General features: G+C 44.5%; 1 protein-coding gene across 2 annotated transcripts in view; it reads right to left on the bottom strand.

Moving 5' to 3' along the window:
* Positions 1-20,838, bottom strand: part of disc1 (DISC1 scaffold protein) — a 199,423-nt gene that overhangs the window by 87,853 nt on the left and 90,732 nt on the right. For both annotated transcript variants that reach the window (XM_070884674.1, XM_070884675.1), the window contains exons 8-9: positions 11,100-11,202; positions 5,371-5,559 (exon numbers count right to left, since the gene is read on the bottom strand). In XM_070884674.1, the coding sequence (XP_070740775.1) occupies positions 5,371-5,559; positions 11,100-11,202 (292 nt within the window). The remainder of the gene's footprint in view (positions 1-5,370; positions 5,560-11,099; positions 11,203-20,838) is intronic.

Below are 20,838 nucleotides of genomic sequence, written 5' to 3'. Positions count from 1 at the left end.
CTTGCAGTTCCGCTGGGTGAGTGGCTTGCAATGCCATAACTAGCATAGACGCCTGTTCTGAATATGTAAATGACCCTATACCAAGGATTTGTTCTGTCTCACTGCCCTTCTGGCAGCGCCTTTGTGCTGCTGCAATTTCTATGCTATAATTCTTACACTACTGACATCGCTATAATATTTCCAATTCCCTGGGCTGGTTGTTCTTGCTACTGTTTTGCTTTATTTATATTAGACCATCTTATCAATCCACCAACCTATATCATTTTTTGAAAGATCTCTTATAATGTTACGTCTCTTAATATAATTTGAGATTTAATTTCCACTCTGCGCTATCTTTAGCCAACTGTTAACATGCTTTAGTAAAATCCTATATGCACCATTTTAAAGCAGTTAATTCATTTATCATAAATGGGTTAGCACCTGCATTATAACAGTGCAGACAGAAATTTATGTTAACATTTAAACTAGTGTGCTAAAAATTGCACATAGGGGAATTAGATCCATTTTTGTACTAAATCATCCAAGAAATTTGTTTTTACACCAGTAGATCTCCCGTAGTATTGCTCACTGCGTCAGTGGATTCACTGTTTTATAACAAAAGGTGTTTATGCCACAGAAAATAACACCAGGGCCACTGTTTGTGGTAACTGAATTAGTCAAATCCATGTGATTGAATTCTATAAGCACTCTATGAAACTCTAAATGAGTGACCTTACTATAACACAGTGGATCTTCTGTGTAGTTAGGAAAATCGCAATTCTACGCTTGTGTAGGACCTCGATTGCAAAGGTGGAGCTTGCCTCTCCCAAAAGTACGCTTTTTAAAAATATACGTTTGTGGGCATGGGGAGCTCCTCCGGTGCCTGCTGGCCCATTCTCATGCTACTCCCCACCCCTCGACAAGCTTTACCTGCCAGCCAGCTGTAGCATGATTTTCTACCACAGAATACCGCCAAGCTGCAGCGATGCGCCTGTTTGGAACTTGTAGCTCGCCCAAAAAGTGTTAATGAGGCCCAAACCTAAAAGTGGTTTGGACCTCCTGATTTACGCGTTGAACGGTGGAGCCAATGGAGGTTAGTTTAATGTCTCACCAAACATTCACATCTATTACGTTCGGTCAGCCCATTCAATTGAAGGCAGCACGGGATAGCTGCCAGTGAACCGTCAACTAGGAAGACAGTAGTCAGTTTGATTGGTGCCTCACATGGCCAATCCCTGAACAGAGAGGTCAAAAGTCACAAAACATATGGTGAAAGAAAATCTGTGACATTTGGTGGATTTAAAGAAAGATTAATTCAGGGCTGCCAATTTCAAAAAATCTTCTGCTCCAAAGAGTGTAATTAGCTCACTAACCTGTGGCTTTCTGCAATGACAAATGTTACAAAAATAAATTATTGTTTGTAAAATTTGCTAGAATTCTTTGAGGATGTAACGAACAGGATGCATAAAGGGGAACCAGTGGATGTGGTGTATCTGGACTTCCAGAAGGCATTTGACAAGGTGCCACATAAAAGGTTACTGCACAAGATAAAAGTTCATGGGGTTGGGGGTAATATATTAGCATGGATAGAGGATTGGCTAACGAACAGAAAACATAGACATAGAAAATAGGTGCAGGAGTAGGCCATTCGGCCCTTCGAGCCTGCACTACTATTCAATATGATCATGGCTGATCATGCAACTTCAGTACCCCATTTTTGCTTTCTCTCCATATCCCTTGATTCCTTTAGCCGTAAGGGCCACATCTAACTACGTTTTGAATATATCGAACAAACTGGCCTCAACAACTTTCTGTGGTAGAGAATTCCACAGGTTCACAATTCTGAGTGAAGACATTTCTCCTCATCTCGGTCCTAAATGGCTTACCCCTTATCCTTAAGACTATGTCCCCTGGTTCTGGACTTCTCCAACATTGGGAACATTCTTCCTGCATCTAACCTGTCCAATCCCATCAGAATTTTATATGTTTCTATGAGATCCTCTCTCATTCTTCTAAATTCCAGTGAATATAAGCCTAGTCGATCCAGTCTTTCTTCATATGTCAGTCCTGCCATCCCGGAATCAGTCTGGTGAACCTTTGCTGCACTCCCTCAATAGCTAGAATGTCCTTCCTCCGATTAAGAAACCAAAACTGTACACAATATTCAAGGTGTGGGCTCACCAAGGCCCTCTACAACTGCAGTAAGACCTCCCTGCTCTTATATTCAAATCCTCTCGCTATGAAGGCCAACATGCCATTTGCCTTCTTCACTGCCTACTGTACCTGCATGCCAACTTTCAATGACTGATGTACCATGACACCCAGGTCTCGTTGCATCTGCCCTTTTCCTAATCTGCCGCCATTCAGATAATATTCTGCCTTCATGTTTTTGCCACCAAAGTGGATAACCTCACATTCATCTACATTATACTGCATCTGCCATACATTTGCCCACTCGCCTAACATGTTCAAGTCATCCTGCAGCCTCTTAGCATCCTCCTCACAGCTCACACTGCCACCCAGCTTAGTGTCATCTGCAAACTTGGAGATATTACATTCAATTCCTTTGTCTAAATCATGAATGTATATTGTAAATAGCTGGGGTCCCAGCACTGAACCTTGCGGTACCCCACTAGTCACTGCCTGCAATTCTGAAAAGGACGCGTTTATTCCTACTCTTTTCTTCCTGTTTGCCAACCAGTTCTCTATCCACGTCAATACATTACCCCCAATACCATGTGCTTTAATTTTGCACACTAATCTCGTGTATGGGACCTTATCAAAAGCCTTTTGAAAGTCCAAATACACCACATCCACTAGTTCTCCCTTGTCCACTCTACTAGTTACATCCTCAAAAAATTCTAGAAGATTTGTCAAGCATGATTTCCCTTTCCTAAATCCATGCTGACTTGGACCGATCCTGTCACTGCTTTGCAAATGCGTTGCTATTTCATCTTTAATAATTGATTCCAACATTTCCCCCACTACCGATGTCAGGCCAACCGGCTCTCTCCCTCATTTTTTAAAAAGTGGGGTTACATTAGCTACCCGCCAACCCATAGGAACTGATCCAGAGTCTATAGAATGTTGGAAAATGACCACCAATGCATCCACTATTTCTAGGGCCACTTCCTTAAGTACTCTGGGATGCAGGCCCTGGAGATTTATCAGCCTTCAATCCCATCAATTTCCTGACTAATAAGGATTTCCTTCAGGTCCTCCTTCTCGCTAGACCCTCGGTTCCCTAGTATTTCCAGAAGGTTATTTGTGTCTTCCTTAGTGAAGGCAGAATCAAAGTATTTATTCAATTGGTCTGCCATTTCTTTATCCCCATTATCAATTCACCTGATTCTGACTGCAAAGGACCTACATTTGTCTTCACTAATCTTTTTCTCTTCACATATCTATAGAGAGTAGAGATAAATGGTTCATTCCTAGGTTGGCAATCAGTAACCAGTGGGGTGCCACGGGGATCAGTGCTAGGACCCAAATTATTTACAATCTATAGTAACGACTTGGAGGAGGGACCGAGTGTAACGTAGCCAAGTTTGCTGATGATACAAAGATGGAAGGAAAAGCAATGTGTGAGGAGAATGCAAAAAATCTGCAAAAGGACATAGACAGGCTAAGTGAGTGGGCAAAAATTTGGCAGATGGGAGTATAATGTTGGAAAGTGTGCAGAAAAAAATCAGAGCAAGTTATTATTTAAATGGAGAAAGATTGCAAAGTGCTGCAGTACAGCGGGATCTGGGGGTACCTGTGCATGAAACACAAAAGGATAGTATGCAGGTACAGCAAGTGATCTGGAAGGCCAATGGAATCTTGGCCTTTATCGAAAAGGGATGCAGTATAAAAACAAGGAAGTCTTGCTACAGTTGTACAGGGTATTGATGAGGCCACACCTGGAATACTGCGTGCAGTTCTGGTTTCCATATTTACGAAAGGATATACTTGCTTTGGAGGCAGTTCAGAGAAGGTTCACTAGGTTGATTCCGGGGATGAGGGGGTTGACTTATGAGGAAAGGTTGAGCAGGTTGGCCCTCTACTCATTGGAATTCAGAAAAATGAGAGGTGATCTTATCAAAATGTATAAGATTATGAGGAGGCTTGACAAGGTGGATGCAGAGAATATGTTTCCACTGATAGGGGAGACTAGAACTGGAACTAGAGGGCATAATCTTAGAATAAGGGGCCGCCCATTTAAAACTGAGATGAGGTGCCGCAGGGATCAGTGCTGGGACCCCAACTATTTACAATCTATTTTAACGACTTGGAAGAAGGGACTGAGTGTAACGTAGCCAAGTTTGCTGACGATACAAAGATGGGAGGAAAAGCAATGTGTGAGGAGGACACATAAAAATCTGCAAAAGGACATAGACAGGCTAAGTGAGTGGGCAAAAATTTGGCAGATGGAGTATAATGTTAGAAAGTGTGAGGTAATGCACTTTGGCAGAAAAAAATCAAAGAGCAAGTTATTATTTAAATGGAGAAAGATTGCAAAGTGCCGCAGTACAGCGGGATCTGGGGGTACTTGTGCATGAAACACAAAAGGATAGTATACAGGTACAGCAAGTGATCAGGAAGGTCAATGGTATCTTGGCCTTTATTGCAAAAGGGATGGAGTATAAAAGCAGGGAAGTCTTATTACAGCTATATCAGGTATTGGTGAGGCCACACCTGGAATGCTGCGTGCAGTTTTGGTTTCCATATTTACAAAAGGATAAATTGCTTTGGAGGCAGTTCAGAGAAGGGTCACTAGGTTGATTCCAGAGGTGAGGGGGTTGACTTATGAGGAAAGCTTGAGTAGGTTGGGCCTCTACTCATTGGAATTCAGAAGAATGAGAGGTGATCTTATCGAAACGTGTAAGATTATGAGAGGGCTTGACGAGGTGGATGCAGAGAGGATGTTTTCACTGATGGGGGAGACTAGAACTAGAGGGCACGATCTTAGAATAAGGGGCCGCCGATTTAAAACTGAGATGAGGAGAAATTTCTTCTCTCAGATGGTTGTGGATCTGTGGAATTCGCTGTCTCAGAGAGCGGTGGAAGCTGGGACACTGAATAAATTTAAGACAGAAATAGACAGTTTCTTAAACGATAAGGGAATAAGGGGTTATGGACAGCGGGCAGGGAAGTGGACCCGAGTCCATGATTGGATCAGCCATGATCATATTAAATGGCAAAGCAGGCTCGAGGGACCGTATGGCCAACTCCTGCTCCTATGTATTATGTTCTTAAAATAAAATCAGCTGCTTGATTTATATTTGGCCCACCTTTAGAAGACATTTGTAACAACATTTTATGTCCACTTTGCTGGATGTTACAAATGTAACAGTTTGAACAATTAAACAGCTATATTAATGTATCCATCAGCAAGCAATTGGAACTTACCAAAGAGACCTTCTTCCTGCTCCAGTTCATTCTTCAGCCTGCTATGATCTTCCTTACTTGCCTCAAGTCGCTGAGCATTCCTAATAGTTAAACCCTGCAGGTCACTGATAAGTTCTTCAAGTCTAGTTCTCTCAGAAGTCAAAGATTTGATCTCCTCAGCAAGGTCCTTCGCAGTGGAGAATTCACGCCCTGCAGAATTGAAAGCAGCACTCAGAATTCAGTGTAAATAATTAAACCCAAAAGAAAAACACCTTGGGGTCGGAATTGGCCTCATCTCCGTCTCCCGTTAGTGCCTAACGGGGCACAATCTGTTTTCACCCGGCTGATCGCTCCCAGCAAAATTGGTCTCGGTGTTTTTGGAGACGCTATCAGGCACCGCTCCGCTCGGGTGCACCCAGCGATGACAATCGCCGTGCACACCGCCACCCGCATAAATTCTCCCCCTCAGGTACTGCCTGGTGCTGACAACGACAGCTTCATCTGCCGAGCTGCAGGCGGGACGGGGCTGGAGAGGCGCTATTTAAAGGCGCCATCTTGTCAAAAACGTTTTTGTCGTCCATTATTATTGCCAGCTTGCTGACAGATAGGCAGAGTGTCTGTTGCAAGGATTGTAGCGGTTTGCACCTCAAGGACTGTTCTGGCTCTTAAACATTGCTTTGTTTAATTCAGGGCAGATTTGACTCCGCAACATTTATCTCATTTCCTGGGGGCTGTGTTGGCACTCGACCTCCTGCTGCGACGTCACTGTCAGAGGTTACTTAGGCGGAGACAAAGGCAGAGAGTAAGAGAGGCAGCAATACAAAACAAAAGACAGGAGAAGGAGATGTAGCAGTACAAGGAGAAAGGCAAAGAGAGACAGGGAGAAAGACAAGTACAAGGACAGCAAGATGTGGCCAGAGGTTGAAGGCGCAACAGGTCTGGCAACAGAAGTCCTTACCCTCCCAGAGGTATTCCAGCAGCAGTTCTCCTACATCAATTTCACTGAGGAGCAGTGTGTTCGAAGACTGCAATGACGTGGTCACAAAGTTCTGCCATTTCCTGCAACCAGACCTCGAGCCTCAAACCAGGGTGAGGACAGCTCGCTCAGTGGCATTCAAGGTCACCATCCTGCTCAATTTCTACGCTAATGGATCCTTCCAGTATGCAACAGGAGGCTTCCCCAACATTTCCCAGTTTGCCGTCCATTGCTCCATCTACGAAGTCATAGATGTTCTGTCCAGAAGGAGAAGGGACTACAGTTCCTTCCCCATGAGCAGAGAGAAGCAGCATAAGCTTGCATGTGGATTTGTCAGGATAGTGGGCTTCGCCATGGCGCAGGGCACCACTGACTGCACCCACGTCACTGAGGGCACCGCATCACAATCCTGAGATCTTCTGTAACCACTACCACTCACTGAATGTGCAGTTGGTTACACACGCCGCATGCTCACGGTCAATGCCCGCTATCCTGGAAGCAACCACAATGCCTTCATCCTGCGCCAGACTGGTGTGCCAGCTCTCTTTCAGCCACCACAACAAGCTTGCTATGCAGAGACAAGGGCTATCCGCTCTCCACCTGGCTCATGACTTCCCTCCGTAACCCCACCACTCCCGCCCAGCTCTCATAACAATGTTGCTTCCACCTGTGCTGTTATGGAAGCTGCCACATTGCCCAAGACACACGTCATGAGATCTGGATCCGCACGGTCTCTCTGGGAGCCCACCTTCGTCTGCACAGTGGTGATGATGGAATCCAAAGTGTGCGCAGAGCTCTATACAATTTAGTCTTTATACAAGTCCAATTGGTTAGGGATGTCCAGAGATGAGGTATTGAAGCTGTTATTAAATACATTAGAAACATAGAAATTAGGTGCAGGAGCAGGCCATTTGGCCCTTCGAGTCTGCACCACCATTCAATAAGATCAAGGCTGATCATTCCCTCAGTACCCCTTTCCTGCTTTCTCGCCTAACCCCTTGATCTCTTTGGCCGTAAGGGCCATATCTAACTCCCTATTGAATATACGTAACGAACTGGCCTCAACAACTTTCTGCGGTAGAGAATTCCACAGGTTAACCACTCTGTGAAGAAGTTTCTACTCATCTCGGTCCTAAATGGCTTACCTCTTATTCTTAGACTGTGGCCCCTGGTTCTGGAACTCCCCAGCAATGGGAACATTCTTCCTGCCTCTAACCTGTCCAATCCCGTCAGAATTTGATATATTTCTATGAGATCCCCTCTCATTCTTCTAAACTCCAGTGGATACAAGCCCAGTTGATCCAGTCTCTCCTCATACGTCAGTCCCGCCATCCCGGGAATCAGTCTGGTGAACCTTCGCTGTACTCCCTCAATAGCAAGAACGTCCTTCCTCAGATTCGGAGACCAAAACTGAACACAATATTCAAGGTGTGGCCTCACCAAGGCTCTGTGCAACTGCAGTAAGACCTCCCTGCGCCTATACTCAAATCCTCTAGCTATGAAGGCCAACATGCCATTCACCGCCTGCTGTACCTGCATGCCAAACTTCAATGACTGATGTACCATGACACCCATGTCTCATTGCACCTCCCCTTTTCCTAATCGGTCACCATTCAGATAATATTCTGTCTTCCTGCTTTTGCCACCAAAGTGGATAACCTCACATTTATCCACATTATACTGCATCTGCCATGCATTTGCCCACCTAACCTGTCCAAGTCATCCTGCAGCCTCTTAGCATCCTCCTCACAGCTCACACTGCCACCCAGCTTAGTGTCATCTGCAAACTTGGAGATATTACATTCAATTCCCACATCTAAATCACTGATGTATATTGTAAATAGCTGGGATCCCAGCACTGAACCCTGTGGCACCCCACTGGGTCACTGCCTGCCATTCTGAAAAGGACGCGTTTATTCCGACTCTCTGCTTCCTGTCTGCCAACCAGTTCTCTATCCACGTCAGTACATTACCCCCAATACCATGTGCTTTAATTTTGCACACTAATCTCTTGTGCGGGACCTTGTCAAAAGCCTTTTGAAAGTCCAAATACACCACATCCACTGGTTCTCCCTTGTCCACTCTACTAGTTACATTCTCAAAAAATTCTAGGAGAGTTGTCAAGCATGATTTCCCTTTCATAAATCCATGCTGACTAGGACCGATCCTGTCACTGCTTTCCAAATGCACTGCTATTTCATCTTTAATAATTGATTCCAACATTTTCCCCACTACCGATGTCAGACTAACCGGTCTATAATTCCCTGTTTTCTCTCCCTCCTTTTTTAAAAAGTGGTGTTACATTAGCTACCCTCCAGTCCATAGGAACTGATCCAGAGTCAATAGAATGTTGGAACATTGAGAAACTAGGCACGTCTGATCAAGCAACTACCCCAGGCTGACCATCATCATCTGACCATCAGAGATGTTAGTCGTGGCTCAGTGGGTAGCACTCTCGCCTCAAAGTCAGAAGGTTGTGGGTTCAAGTCCCACTCCGAGACTTGAGCACAAAAATCTAGACTGACACCACTGAGTGAGCGCTGCATTGTCAGAGCTACCATCTTTTGGATGAAACGTTAAACTGAGGCCGCGTCTGTCCTCTCAGGTGGACATAAAAGATATGGCACTATTTAGAAGAAGAGCAGGGGAGTTCTCCCCAATGTCCTGGCTAATACTTATTCCTCATTCAACATTGCTAAAACAGATTATCTGTGCATTATCACTTTGCTATTTGTGGGGGCTTGCTGTGTGCAAATTGGCTGCCATGTTTCCTATACTACAACAATGACTACACTTCATAAGTACTTAATTGGCTGTAAAGCGCTCTGGGACATCCTGAGGTTGTGAAAGGGGCTGTATAAAATGTAATTCTTTTCTCTTCCCCCATCACCTCCTCTTCCTGAAGTCTCTCTTCCTCCTATTCATCTTTTTGCAACACATCTGTCTCAGGATTGGTCACCTGAGGCGGTACCAACAAAGGAGCATATTTATGGGCATACTTAAGGGTAGTAAGTGGTTACTCTGGCTAGGAGGTTTCAAATCGAGACACTAATGAAGTCAAATCCTTTACTCATAACCTTCTGCCAAACAGATACCATTACTAATTGTAATGTGGGAAACGCAGCAGCCAACTTGTGCACAACAAACTCCCACAAACAGCAATGTGATAATGACCAGATAATCTGGTTTTTTTTGGTTATGTTGATTGAGGGATAAATATTGGCCAGGACACCGGGGATAACTCCCTGCTTTTCTTCGAAATAGTGCCAGTGGATCTTTTACATCCATCTGAGAAGGCAGATGGGGCCTCGATTTAATATCTCATTCGAAAGACGGCACCTGTGACAGTGCAGCACTCCCTCAGCACTGCACTGAAGTGTCAGCCTAGATTGGAGGGATCTGGGACCCCCTACATCCACAGGGATCATCCATGTAGTAGGAACCTCTAGGTCAAGCCTTCAGAGGTCGATTCTCTCAAATAGGGCACTAAAGCGAGTAAGCACACAAACAAGGGGCCATGCAATACTGATTGGTACTTCAATTGGCCTTGTCTGATATTAATGAAGGGCTTCTCATTCTAACTTTTTTAGCTGAACCCTGGGTTGGCTGTGTTCTTTTTAGAGAGGCACAACTAATAAACACCTAAAATCATACAAAAGAGAAAGTATACTTATCAAATTAAATAATAATATTGTTTCCTCTGTCGACTATGCACTCCAGTCCCTGCAGTGTCATGGAATATCTCAAACGTACCGGCGGACACTGCATGCTCCTCCTCCAGGCCACCCAGGCGTGAACCAAGCCACTGAAGAGAGGCAGGCAGCCAGGACGACCACCCCCAGGGCCACTCTGTGGATGACAACGTTGGCCAAGCCCAGGAGCAGAGCTTCTCATTCCAAGAGGAGTAGCAGAAGCAGTTAATGCCAGGTCGTTACCTAATAGCATGGATTGGGGTTAAAGTGGGTGAACTGCTGAAGAGTCTCAGGCAGTTCACCTTGATTCATACCATTGGTGTAACAACCAGTGTGTACCCCATGTGTTGTACAGCCCCAAAACTAACCAATCACCAGCACTGTCCACCAACGTCAGTGTGGGTCGGGTCATGCCTAAACGATCTTCCGAAAGACTCCTCGAATGTACTTTTGTACATCTACTTTTGAATGCAAAGTCTCCTCGAACAGCACCTCTCAAAGGGATGGGCGTAAGGTTTGCTCGATTTGATTAGTACCAAGCTAGTGAAGCCTCCTGCAGCTGAGTGGGAACCACATAAAGAGCAGCTCTCTTTATCCCTTCCCTTTTTGTCAAGTTTATCTTGTGTAATTTTTTAATACTTTTTGCAGTTTATCCCACAATAAGTATTGCAGACACCATTAAACACAATGAAACTTTTTCTAGAATTAATAAAATAGATAAAGCTTTTGTTGCTGGGTGACATCGACAAGGCAACATGAATTATCCAATTGTTTTGAAAACATTTTTAAGAAAAAAAAGAGACAAGGTAATTAATTATGAAGAAACCAAACACAAGAACATTAACGCTCTATGGGCAACAGTTAGTGAAAATGGCATTATAACTCAGATTTGTATATAAATAGTTACAGGACAGGTTGACAGGATCCTGGTTAGAGGTGAAATTATGAAATCATCCTGGAAAGGAATGTAGGAAAGGGACACCAAACATTCACCATGCAACTATTGTTAAAAATACATAAAAATTACAATTTAATTGAGTACATATATTTGTGTTACTTTGATTACGCTACACACAACTTACCTGATATGGCTAACATTTTGGCTTCCAAGAGAGTTGGAAGCTGTATTTCAATGTCACTCACTTTCTTGCACAGATTGCTGCATAGCTTTTGACTGCTGAAGACCTAAATGTGTAAAAATGCAATAGTTCATGAAAACTAATATGCAGTTAGAAGGTTGTAGAAAGTGCAAAATGTAATCAGCAAGCTTTAAAACTGTGATACCGCATTCTCTAAAGAAGCACAGTAAAAGGTATATTAACATTCCAGGATATCAGAAAGGTACAAGGGCCCAGATACTTATAGGGAGGCGAGAAGAGTGCAGTAAAAACCCGGCAAGGCCGAGGACGTAGAGGTCCCGCTGAATTTAACAACAGGATGTCATTATAATTTTCCATTTTCTGCCCAGCAGCGGGCTAGATTGACAGGCTGGCCAGTTGCGGGAAAGCCAGCGGCAGGCTGGTGCACCCAGGAATCCCTGGGGACAGTCCCCGCAATGAGAAGGAGGAACTGAAGGATATCCTTATTAGGTGGGAAATTGTGTTAGGAAAATTGATGGGATTGAAGGCCAGTAAATCCCCGGGGCCTGATAGTCTGCATCCCAAAGTACTTAAGGAAGTGGCCCTAGAAATAGTGGATGCATTGGTGATCATTTTCCAACAGTCGATCGACTCTGGATCAGTTCCTATGGACTGGAGGGTAGCTAATGTAACACCACTTTTTAAAAAAGGAGGGAGAGAGAAAACGGGTTAGCCTGACATCAGTAGTGGGGAAAATGTTGGAAGCAATTATTAAGGATGAAATAGCAGAGCATTTGGAAAGCAGTGACAGGATCGGTCAAAGTCAGCATGGATTTATGAAAGGGAAATCATGCTTGACGAATCTTCTGGAATTTTTTGAGGATGTAACTAGTAGAGTGGACAAGGGAGAACCAGTGGATGTGGTGTATTTGGACTTTCAAAAGGCTTTTGACAAGGTCCTGCACAAGAGATTGGTGTGCAAAATCAAAGCGCATGGTATTGGGGGTAATGTACTGACGTGGATCGAGAACTGGTTGGCAGACAGGAAGCAGAGAGTCGGGATAAACGGGTCCTTTTCAGAATGGCAGGCAGTGACTAGTGGAGTGCCGCAGGGATCAGTGCTGGGACCCCAGCTCTTTAAAATATACATTAATGATTTAGATGAAGGAATTGAATGTAATATCTCCAAGTTTGCGGATGACACTAAACTGGGTGGCGGTGTGAGCTGTGAGGAGGACGTTAAGAGGCTGCAAAGTGACTTGGACAGGTTAGGTGAGTGGGCAAATGCATGTCAGATGCAGTATAATGTGGATAAATGTGAGGTTATCCATTTTGGGGGCAAAAACACGAAGGCAGAATATTATCTGGATGGCGGCAGATTAGGAAAAGGGGAGGTGCAACGAGACCTGGGTGTCATGGTTCATCAGTCACTGAAAGTGGGCATGAACGTACAGCAGACGATGAAGAAGGCAAATGGTATGTTGGCCTTCCTAGCTAGGGGATTTGAGTATAGGAGCAGGGAGGTCTTACTGCAGTTGTACAGGGCCTTAGTGAGGCCTCACCTGGAATATTGTGTACAGTTTTAATCTCCTAATCTGCTATTGAGGGAGTGCAGTGAAGGTTCACCAGACTGATTCCAGTGATGGCTGGACTGTCATATGAGGAGAGACTGGATCAACTAGGCCTTTATTCACTGGAGTTTAGCAAGATGAGAGGAGATCTCATAGAAACGTATAAGATTCTGACAAGACTGGACAGGTTAGATGCGGAAGAATGTTCCCGATTTTGGGGAAGTCCAGAACCAGGGGACATAGTCTTAGGATAAGGGGTAGGCCATTTAGGACTGAGATGAGGAGAAACTTCTTCACTCAGAGTTGTTAACCTATGGAATTCCCTGCCGCAGAGAGTTGTTGATGCCAGTTCATTGGATATATTCAAGAGGGAGTTAGATATGGCCCTTACGGCTAAGGGGATCAAGGGATATGGAGAGAAAGCAGGAAAGGGGTATTGAGGGAATGATCAGCCATGATCTTATTGAATGGCAGTGCAGGCTCGAAGGGCCGAATGGCCTACTCCTGCACCCAGTTTCTATGTTTCTATGTAAATGGCCGACCTCTTATTCTGAGACTGTGACCCTTGGTTCTCGACTCCCCAGCCAGGGGAAACATCCTCCTTGCATCTACCATGTCAAGAATTTTGCATGTTTCAAGGAGATCACCTGTCATTCTTCTAAACTCTAGAGAATATAGGCCTAGTCTACTCAATCTCTCCTCATAGGCCAATCTCCCCCATCCCAGGAATCAGTCCAGTGAACCTTCATTGCAATCCCTCTATGGCAAGTATATCCTTCTTTAGGTAAGGAGATCAAGGGGGAGAAATTGGGGTTGTTTGCGCCTCCTGTTAGCACCCCCGGGGCGTTAAAAGACTTTTCGGCCAGGCGGGGCGCCGCCAACAACTCCCACTAAATTCCACGGCAGTTTAGCGGTGCCGGTAACTGATAGCGCCCCGCTCCACAGTTTAGTTGCGCCGGGCGATGACAGCGACAGTTTCAAGGGGCGCGTACCGGGCTGTGGGCTGCTCGCGGGGCACTAGTTAAATGGGAGGTGACACTCACAAAAAAAAAAATGGACGACTTACGGATGCTCATTGCATCCATCTGGTAGCCTGATATCAGTTTGTGTGCCGGGCTGATGCTACGGCACCCCACTCCCCGCTGGTTCAGGTAGCGACCCGCAGAGCCGGCCGGGGAACTTCTACGCAGCAGCCCTGCACCCCTCTCCGTTTGCTCCCACCCTGCTCGCGCTCCACAGAGCAAGCGGAGCCCGTTATTTTGCTGTCGGGGGCAGTAACCCCAATATCGTGAGTGGGGCGGGACATCCGTGCCTGGCGCAGGAACTCCCGCCTCCAAACGGGGCGTTACGCAATTCCCCCCCACTCCCCGACAAACTGTATACAATACTCAAAGTACAGTCTCACCAGGGCCCTATATAATTGCAGGAAGACACCTTTCAAAACCCTATAACCAGGCCATCAGGTCCAGGGGATTTATCAGCTTTCCATGCCATTAATTTCTCCAGTACTATTTTTTTTTATACCAATTGCTTTCCTTGGTTCTCCACTATTTCCGGGATGCTTTTTGTGTCTTCTTCCGTGAAGACAGACAAGTCTTTGTTTAATTTCTCTGCCATTTCCTTCTTCCCCATTGTAACTTCTCCTGTCTGAGCCTGTAAAGGACCCACATTTACTTTTGTTAATCTTTTCCTTTTTACATACCTACAAAAGCTTTTACAGTCTGTTTATATGTCTCTTGCTAGTTTACTCTCATTCTATTTTTCCTTTCGTTATCAATTTCTTGGTCATCCTTTGCTGAATTCTAAAATCCTTCCAACCCTCAGGCTTACTGCTCTTTTTGGCAACATTGCAAGCCTCTTCCTTTGATCTAAAACAATCTAGAACTTCTCTTGTTAGCCACGGTTGGACCACTTTTCCTGTGGGGTTTGTGTGCCTTAAAGGAATGTATGTTTGTTGTAAATTATATATTAATTCTTTAAATGCTAGCCATTGCTCATCTACCATCATACCTTTAATGTAGTTTCCCAATCTACCTTAGCCAACTCGCCCCTCATACCTACGTAGTTTGCTTTGTTTATATTTAAGACCCTAGTTTCGGATTGAACTAAATCACTTTCAAACTTAATATAAAATTTGGTCATATTATGGTCTCTCTTCCCAAAGGGCCCTTTTACTACAACATTAATGAACCCTTTCACATTGCACAATATTAGATCTAAAATAGCCTGTCCCTAGTTGGTTCCTCAACATACTTATCTAGAAAACTATCTTGCATACATTCCATGAATTCGTCCTCCACATTATTACTGCAAATTTGGCTTGCCCAGTCTATATGTAGATTAAAGTCCCCCATGATTATTGTATTATCCTTGTTATATGCACCTCTAATTTCCTGATTTATACTCTGCCCTGCATTATAATTACTGTTTGGGAGCCTATAACAACTCCCACCAATGTTTTTTGCCCCTTGTTGTTTCTTAGCTCCACCCAAACTGATTCTACTTCTTGATTTTCAGAGCAGACCAAAAAAAAGATGTAAGAAAATACAGTACTTTCTTGTTTACCTTTACCAAAAGGACCACATTTGAGTTGAGCCACCCAAAATTTGGGGAATGAAGAGGGGTAGGTGGAAGGGGTATCAGTGGGAGAGCATTTTGGTGCTAGTGATCATAATTCAGTAAGATTTAGGGTCATTATGGAAAAGGACAAAGGTGGACCAGGAATAAAAGTTCTCAATTGGGGTAAAGCCAATTTTGCTGAGCTGAGATGGGATTTGGCCAAAGTGGACTGGAAACGGCTACTTGATGGTAAATCAGTGTCAGAGCAGTGGGAGGCACTCAAGGAGGAGATCCTGAGGATATAGAGCAAGTATGTTCCCTTAAAAAGAAAGGGGCTAACAAATCTAGAGTCCCCTGGATGTCAGGATAAGAAAAAAAGGGAAGCTTATGACATATACCGAGAACTCAATACTGCACACACTCTAGAGGAGTACAAGAAGTGTAGAGGTGCAATTAAAAAAGATATCAGGAAAGCAAAGAGAGAGCATGAAAGAACGTTGGCAAGTAAAATCAGGGAAAACCCAAAGATGTTTTATAGAGAGAGTGGGGCCTATTAGAGACCATAAAGGAAGTCTGTGTGTGGAGGCAGAAGATGTGGGTATGATTCTTAATGAATACTTTGCATCTGTTTTCACAAAAGAGAGCGGTGATATTGACTTTGCAATGAGGAAGGAGGAGTGTGAAATATTAGATGAGATAAACATAGTGAGAGAGGAAGTATTAAGGGGCTTAGCAGCTTTGAAAGTGGATAAATCCCCAGGCACGGATGAAATGTATCCCAGGCTGTTAAGAAAAGCAAAAATAGCAGAGGCTCTGACCATCATTTTCCAATCTTCTCTGGCTACAGGTGTGGTGCCAGAGGACTGTTTAAAAAGGGAGAAAGGGATAGACCAATGAATTACAGGCCAGTCAGCCTAACCTCGGTAGTGGAATAATTATTGGCAAAAGTCCTGAGGGACAGGTTAATCTTCATTTGGAAAGACATGGATTAATCAAGGACGGTCAGCATAGATTTATTGAGGAAAGGTCGTGTCTGACTAACTTGATTGAATTTTGAGAGGAGGTAACCAGGAGGGTTGATGAGAGCAGTGCATATGATGTAGTGTATATGGATTTTAGCAAAGCTTAAGGTCCAACATCGATGACTGGTCACAAAAGTAATAGCTCATGGGGTCCAGGGCAAAGTGGCAACTTGAATCCAAAATTGGCTCAGAGGCAGGAACATAAGAACATAAGAATTAGGAACAGGAGTAGGCCATCTAGCCCCTCGAGCCTGCTCCGCCATTCAACAAGATCATGGCTGATCTGGCCGTGGACTCAGCTCCACTTACCCGCCCGCTCCCCGTAACCCTTAATTCCCTTATTGGTTAAAAATCTATCCATCTGTGATTTGAATACATTCAATGAGCTAGCCTCAACTGCTTCCTTGGGCAGAGAATTCCACAGATTCACAACCCTCTGAGAGAAGAAATTCCTTCTCAACTCGGTTTTAAATTGGCTCCCGTGTATTTTGAGGCTGTGCCCCCGAGTTCTAGTCTCCCCGACCAGTGGAAATAACCTCTCTGCCTCTATCTTGTCTATACCTTTCATTATTTTAAATGTTTCTATAAGATCACCCCTCATCCTTCTGAACTCCAACGAGTAAAGACCCAGTCTACTCAATCTATCATCATAAAGTAACCCCCTCATCTCCGGAATCAGCCTAGTGAATCGTCTCTGCACCCCCTCCAAAGCTAGTATACAATTCCTTAAGTAAGGTGACCAAAACTGTACGCAGTAATCCAGGTGTGGCCTCACCAATACCTTACACAGTTGCAGCAGGACCTCCCTGCTTTTGTACTCCATCCCTCTCGGCATGAAGTCCCACATTCCATTCACCTTCCTGATTACCTGCTACACCTGCAAACTAACTTTTTGGGATTCATGCACAAGGACCCCCAGCATGTTGCAATTTCTCCCCATTCAAATAATATTCCCTTTTACTGTTTTTTTTCCCCAAGGTGGATGACCTCACATTTTCCAACATTGTATTCCATCTGCCAAACCTTAGCCCATTCGCTTAACCTATCTAAATCTCTTTGCAGCCTCTGTGTCCTCTACACAACCCGCTTTCCCACTAATCTTTGTGCCATCTGCAAATTTTGTTACACTACACTCTGTCCCCTCTTCCAGGTCATCTATGTATATTGTAAACAGTTGTGGTCCCAGCACCGATCCCTGTGGCACACTACTAACCACCGATTTCCAACCCGAAAAGGACCCATTTATCCCGACTCTCTGCTTTCTGTTTGCCAGCCAATTCTCTATCCATGCTAATACATTTCCTCTGACTCCGCATATCTTTATCTTCTGCAGTAACCTTTTGTGTGGCACCTTTTGGAAATCTAAATACACATCTATTGGTACACCTCTATCCACCATGCTCGTTATATCCTCAAAGAATTCCAGTAAATTACGTAAACATGATTTCCCCTTCATGAATCCATGTTGCGTCTGCTTGATTGCACTATTCCTATCTAGATGTCCCGCTATTTCTTCCTTAATGATAGCTTCAAGCATTTTCCCCACTACAGATGTTAAACTAACCGGCCTATAGTTATCTGCCTTTTGTCTGCCCCCTTTTTTAAACAGAGGCGTTACATTAGCTGCTTTCCAATCCGCTGGTACCTCCCAAGAGTCCAGAGAATTTTGGTACATTATAACGAATGCATCTGCTATAACTTCTGCCATCTCTTTTAATACCCTGGGATGCATTTCATCAGGACGAGGGGGCTTGTCTACCTTGGGTCCCATTAGCCTGTCCAGCACTACCCCACCTAGTGATAGTGATTATCTCAAGGTCCTCCCTTCCCACATTCCCGTGACCAGCAATCTTTGGCATGGTTTTTGTGTCTTCCACTGTGAAGTCCGAAGCAAAATAATTGTTTAAGGTCTCAGCCATTTCCACATTTCCCATTATTAAATCCCCCTTCTCATCTTCTAAGGGACCAACATTTATTTTAGTCACTCTTTTCCGTTTTATATATCGGTAAAAGCTTTTACTATCTGTTTTTATGTTTTGCGCAAGTTTACTTTCGTACTCTATCTTTCCTTTCTTTATTGCTTTCTTAGTCATTCTTTGCTGTCGTTTAAAATTTTCCCAATCTTCTAGTTTCCCACTAACCTTGGCCACCTTATACGCATTGGTTTTTAATTTGATACTCTCCCTTATTTCCTTGGTTATCCACGGCTGGTTATCCCTTCTCTTACCGCCCTTCTTTTTCACTGGAATATATTTTTGTTGAGCACTATGAAAGAGCTCCTTAAAAGTCCTCCACTGTTCCTCAATTGTGCCACCGTTTAGTCTGTGTTCCCAGTCTACTTTAGCCAACTCTGCCCTCATCCCACTGTAGCCCTCTTTGTTTAAGCATAGTACGCTCGTTTGAGACACTACTTCCTCAGCCTCAATCTGTATTGCAAATTCAACCATACTGTGATCACTCATTCCGAGAGGATCTTTTACTAGGAGATCGTTTATTATTCCTGTCTCATTACATAGGACCAGATCTAAGATAGCTTGCTCCCTTGTAGGTTCTGTAACATACTGTTCGAAGAAACAATCCCGTATGCATTCTATGAATTCCTCCTCAAGGCTACCCCGTGCGATTTGATTTGACCAATCGATATGTTGGTTAAAATCCCCCATGATTACTACCGTTCCTTTTTCACATGCCTCTATTATTTCCTTGATTATTGCCCGCCCCACCGTGAAGTCATTATTTGGGGGCCTATTAACCACACCCACCAGTGACTTTGTCCCCTTACGATCTCTAATCTCCACCCACAATGATTCAACATTTTGTTCATTAGAGCCAATATCGTCTCTCACAACTGCCCTGATATCATTCTTTATTAACAGAGCTACCCCACCTCCTTTCCTTTCTTGTCTATCTCTCCGAATTGTCAGATATCCCTGTATGTTTAATACCCAGTCTTGGCCACCCTGCAACCACGTTTCTGTAATGGCCACCAAATCATACCCATTTGTAATGATTTGTGCCGTCAACTCATTTACTTTATTTCGAATGCTGCGTGCGTTTAGGTAGAGTGTTTTAATTCTAGTTTTTAAACCATGATTTTTAGTTTTGACCCCTCCTACAGACCCTTTATATTCATACATATTGTCCCTTCCTATCACCTTGTGGTTTACACTTACCCCAGTGCCACTCTGCTCTGTTGCCTCCTGCCTTTTGCATTCTTTCTTGGGGTCCTGTTCATCTGAGCTCTCACCCACTCTAACTAGCTCAGAGCCCTCTCCTGGGTTCTGAATACTCCTTGCATTGAGGCACCGAGCTTTCATGCTTGCCTTTTTATTCCACTTTGCCCCTTTAGAATTTTGCTGTACAGTGGCCCTTTTTGTTTTTTGCCTTGGGTTTCTCTGCCCTCCACTTTTATTCATCTCCTTTCTGTCTTTTGCTTTTGTCTCTATTTTGTTTCCGTCTGTCTCCCTGCATTGGTTCCCATCCCCCTGCCATATTAGTTTAACTCCCCCCCAACAGCACTAGCAAACACTCCCCCTCGGACATTGGTTCCGGTCCTGCCCAGGTGCAGACTGTCCGGTTTGTACTGGTCCCACCTCCCCCAGAACCTGTTCCAATGTCCCAGGAATTTGAATCCCTCCCTGCTGCACCACTGCTCAAGCCACGTATTCATCTGAGCTATCCTGCGATTCCTACTCTGACTAGCTCGTGGCACTGGCGACTCCAGGCCGGAACATGGCTTGGACCCCTGAAGTTTTATCTAAAAAGTTTTACTTTCTCAGCCTTCTTATAAAGGGGATTTTGGGGGAAGACAGGGAACCTTCCCCCATCCCTGCATTCTCTGGCAGCGTCAGTGGCAAAGATTCCCTGGAGTTGCATCCTGGCACTTATCATCAAGGTGTCACCACCGTGGATTTTTGGAAACAAGACTTAATAATATGACTAGATCATATTCCCCTTTCATCATCTTTTATCCAAAACAAGTTCAGTTCTGCAAATTTCACCTATAATTTAAAATCTTAAGTCCTGGAATCATCCACATTGTTCTTTGAAACTTCTCCAGTGCATTAGTGTCTTTTTGAAAGTGCCTAGAACTGCACACAGTACTCCAAACATAGAGGCCGAAATTGCCCCTTCTCTTAAGGCCTGTTACCACTGGAAATCAGTGACCATGCTGCGGAGTGGACTGAAGGCCATTTCTCGTGTAATGGCCGTCATATTTTAAATTCTGCTCCTGTGGCATCCTGGCGGTGACCCACTCCCCACTCTACCGCTCCACTGCCGCCGATCCTTTCTAAGTGCGTCATAAAAGCGCGCACTGCCGATGTTCCTCTCCGATGGCGAAATTCCGCCGAAAACAAAGTTTGCCTCCGCCAAGCAGTGCCAAAAGCTGCTTTTTTCTGCCGGTGCAGTGAGGTTCTAATCCGTCTAAAATGGCGATGTGGCTCCCATTAAAGGGGGAGGGCGCACTGCCGCTGCTGCCATGTTTTTTTTTGACGGTCGACTGCCGTGAAAGGCCGACAATTATGCCCCCGGGTTCGGCCGGGCCACCAATAGGCAGCCTGGCAACCCTTCTGGGCAGCCTGGCGAAAC

This window comes from Pristiophorus japonicus, chromosome 7, assembly GCF_044704955.1.
Source record: "Pristiophorus japonicus isolate sPriJap1 chromosome 7, sPriJap1.hap1, whole genome shotgun sequence".
Lineage (NCBI taxonomy): Eukaryota > Metazoa > Chordata > Chondrichthyes > Pristiophoridae > Pristiophorus > Pristiophorus japonicus.
The sequence above is the reverse complement of the archived record's forward strand: the minus strand, read 5'-3'. Positions and strand labels throughout refer to the sequence as shown.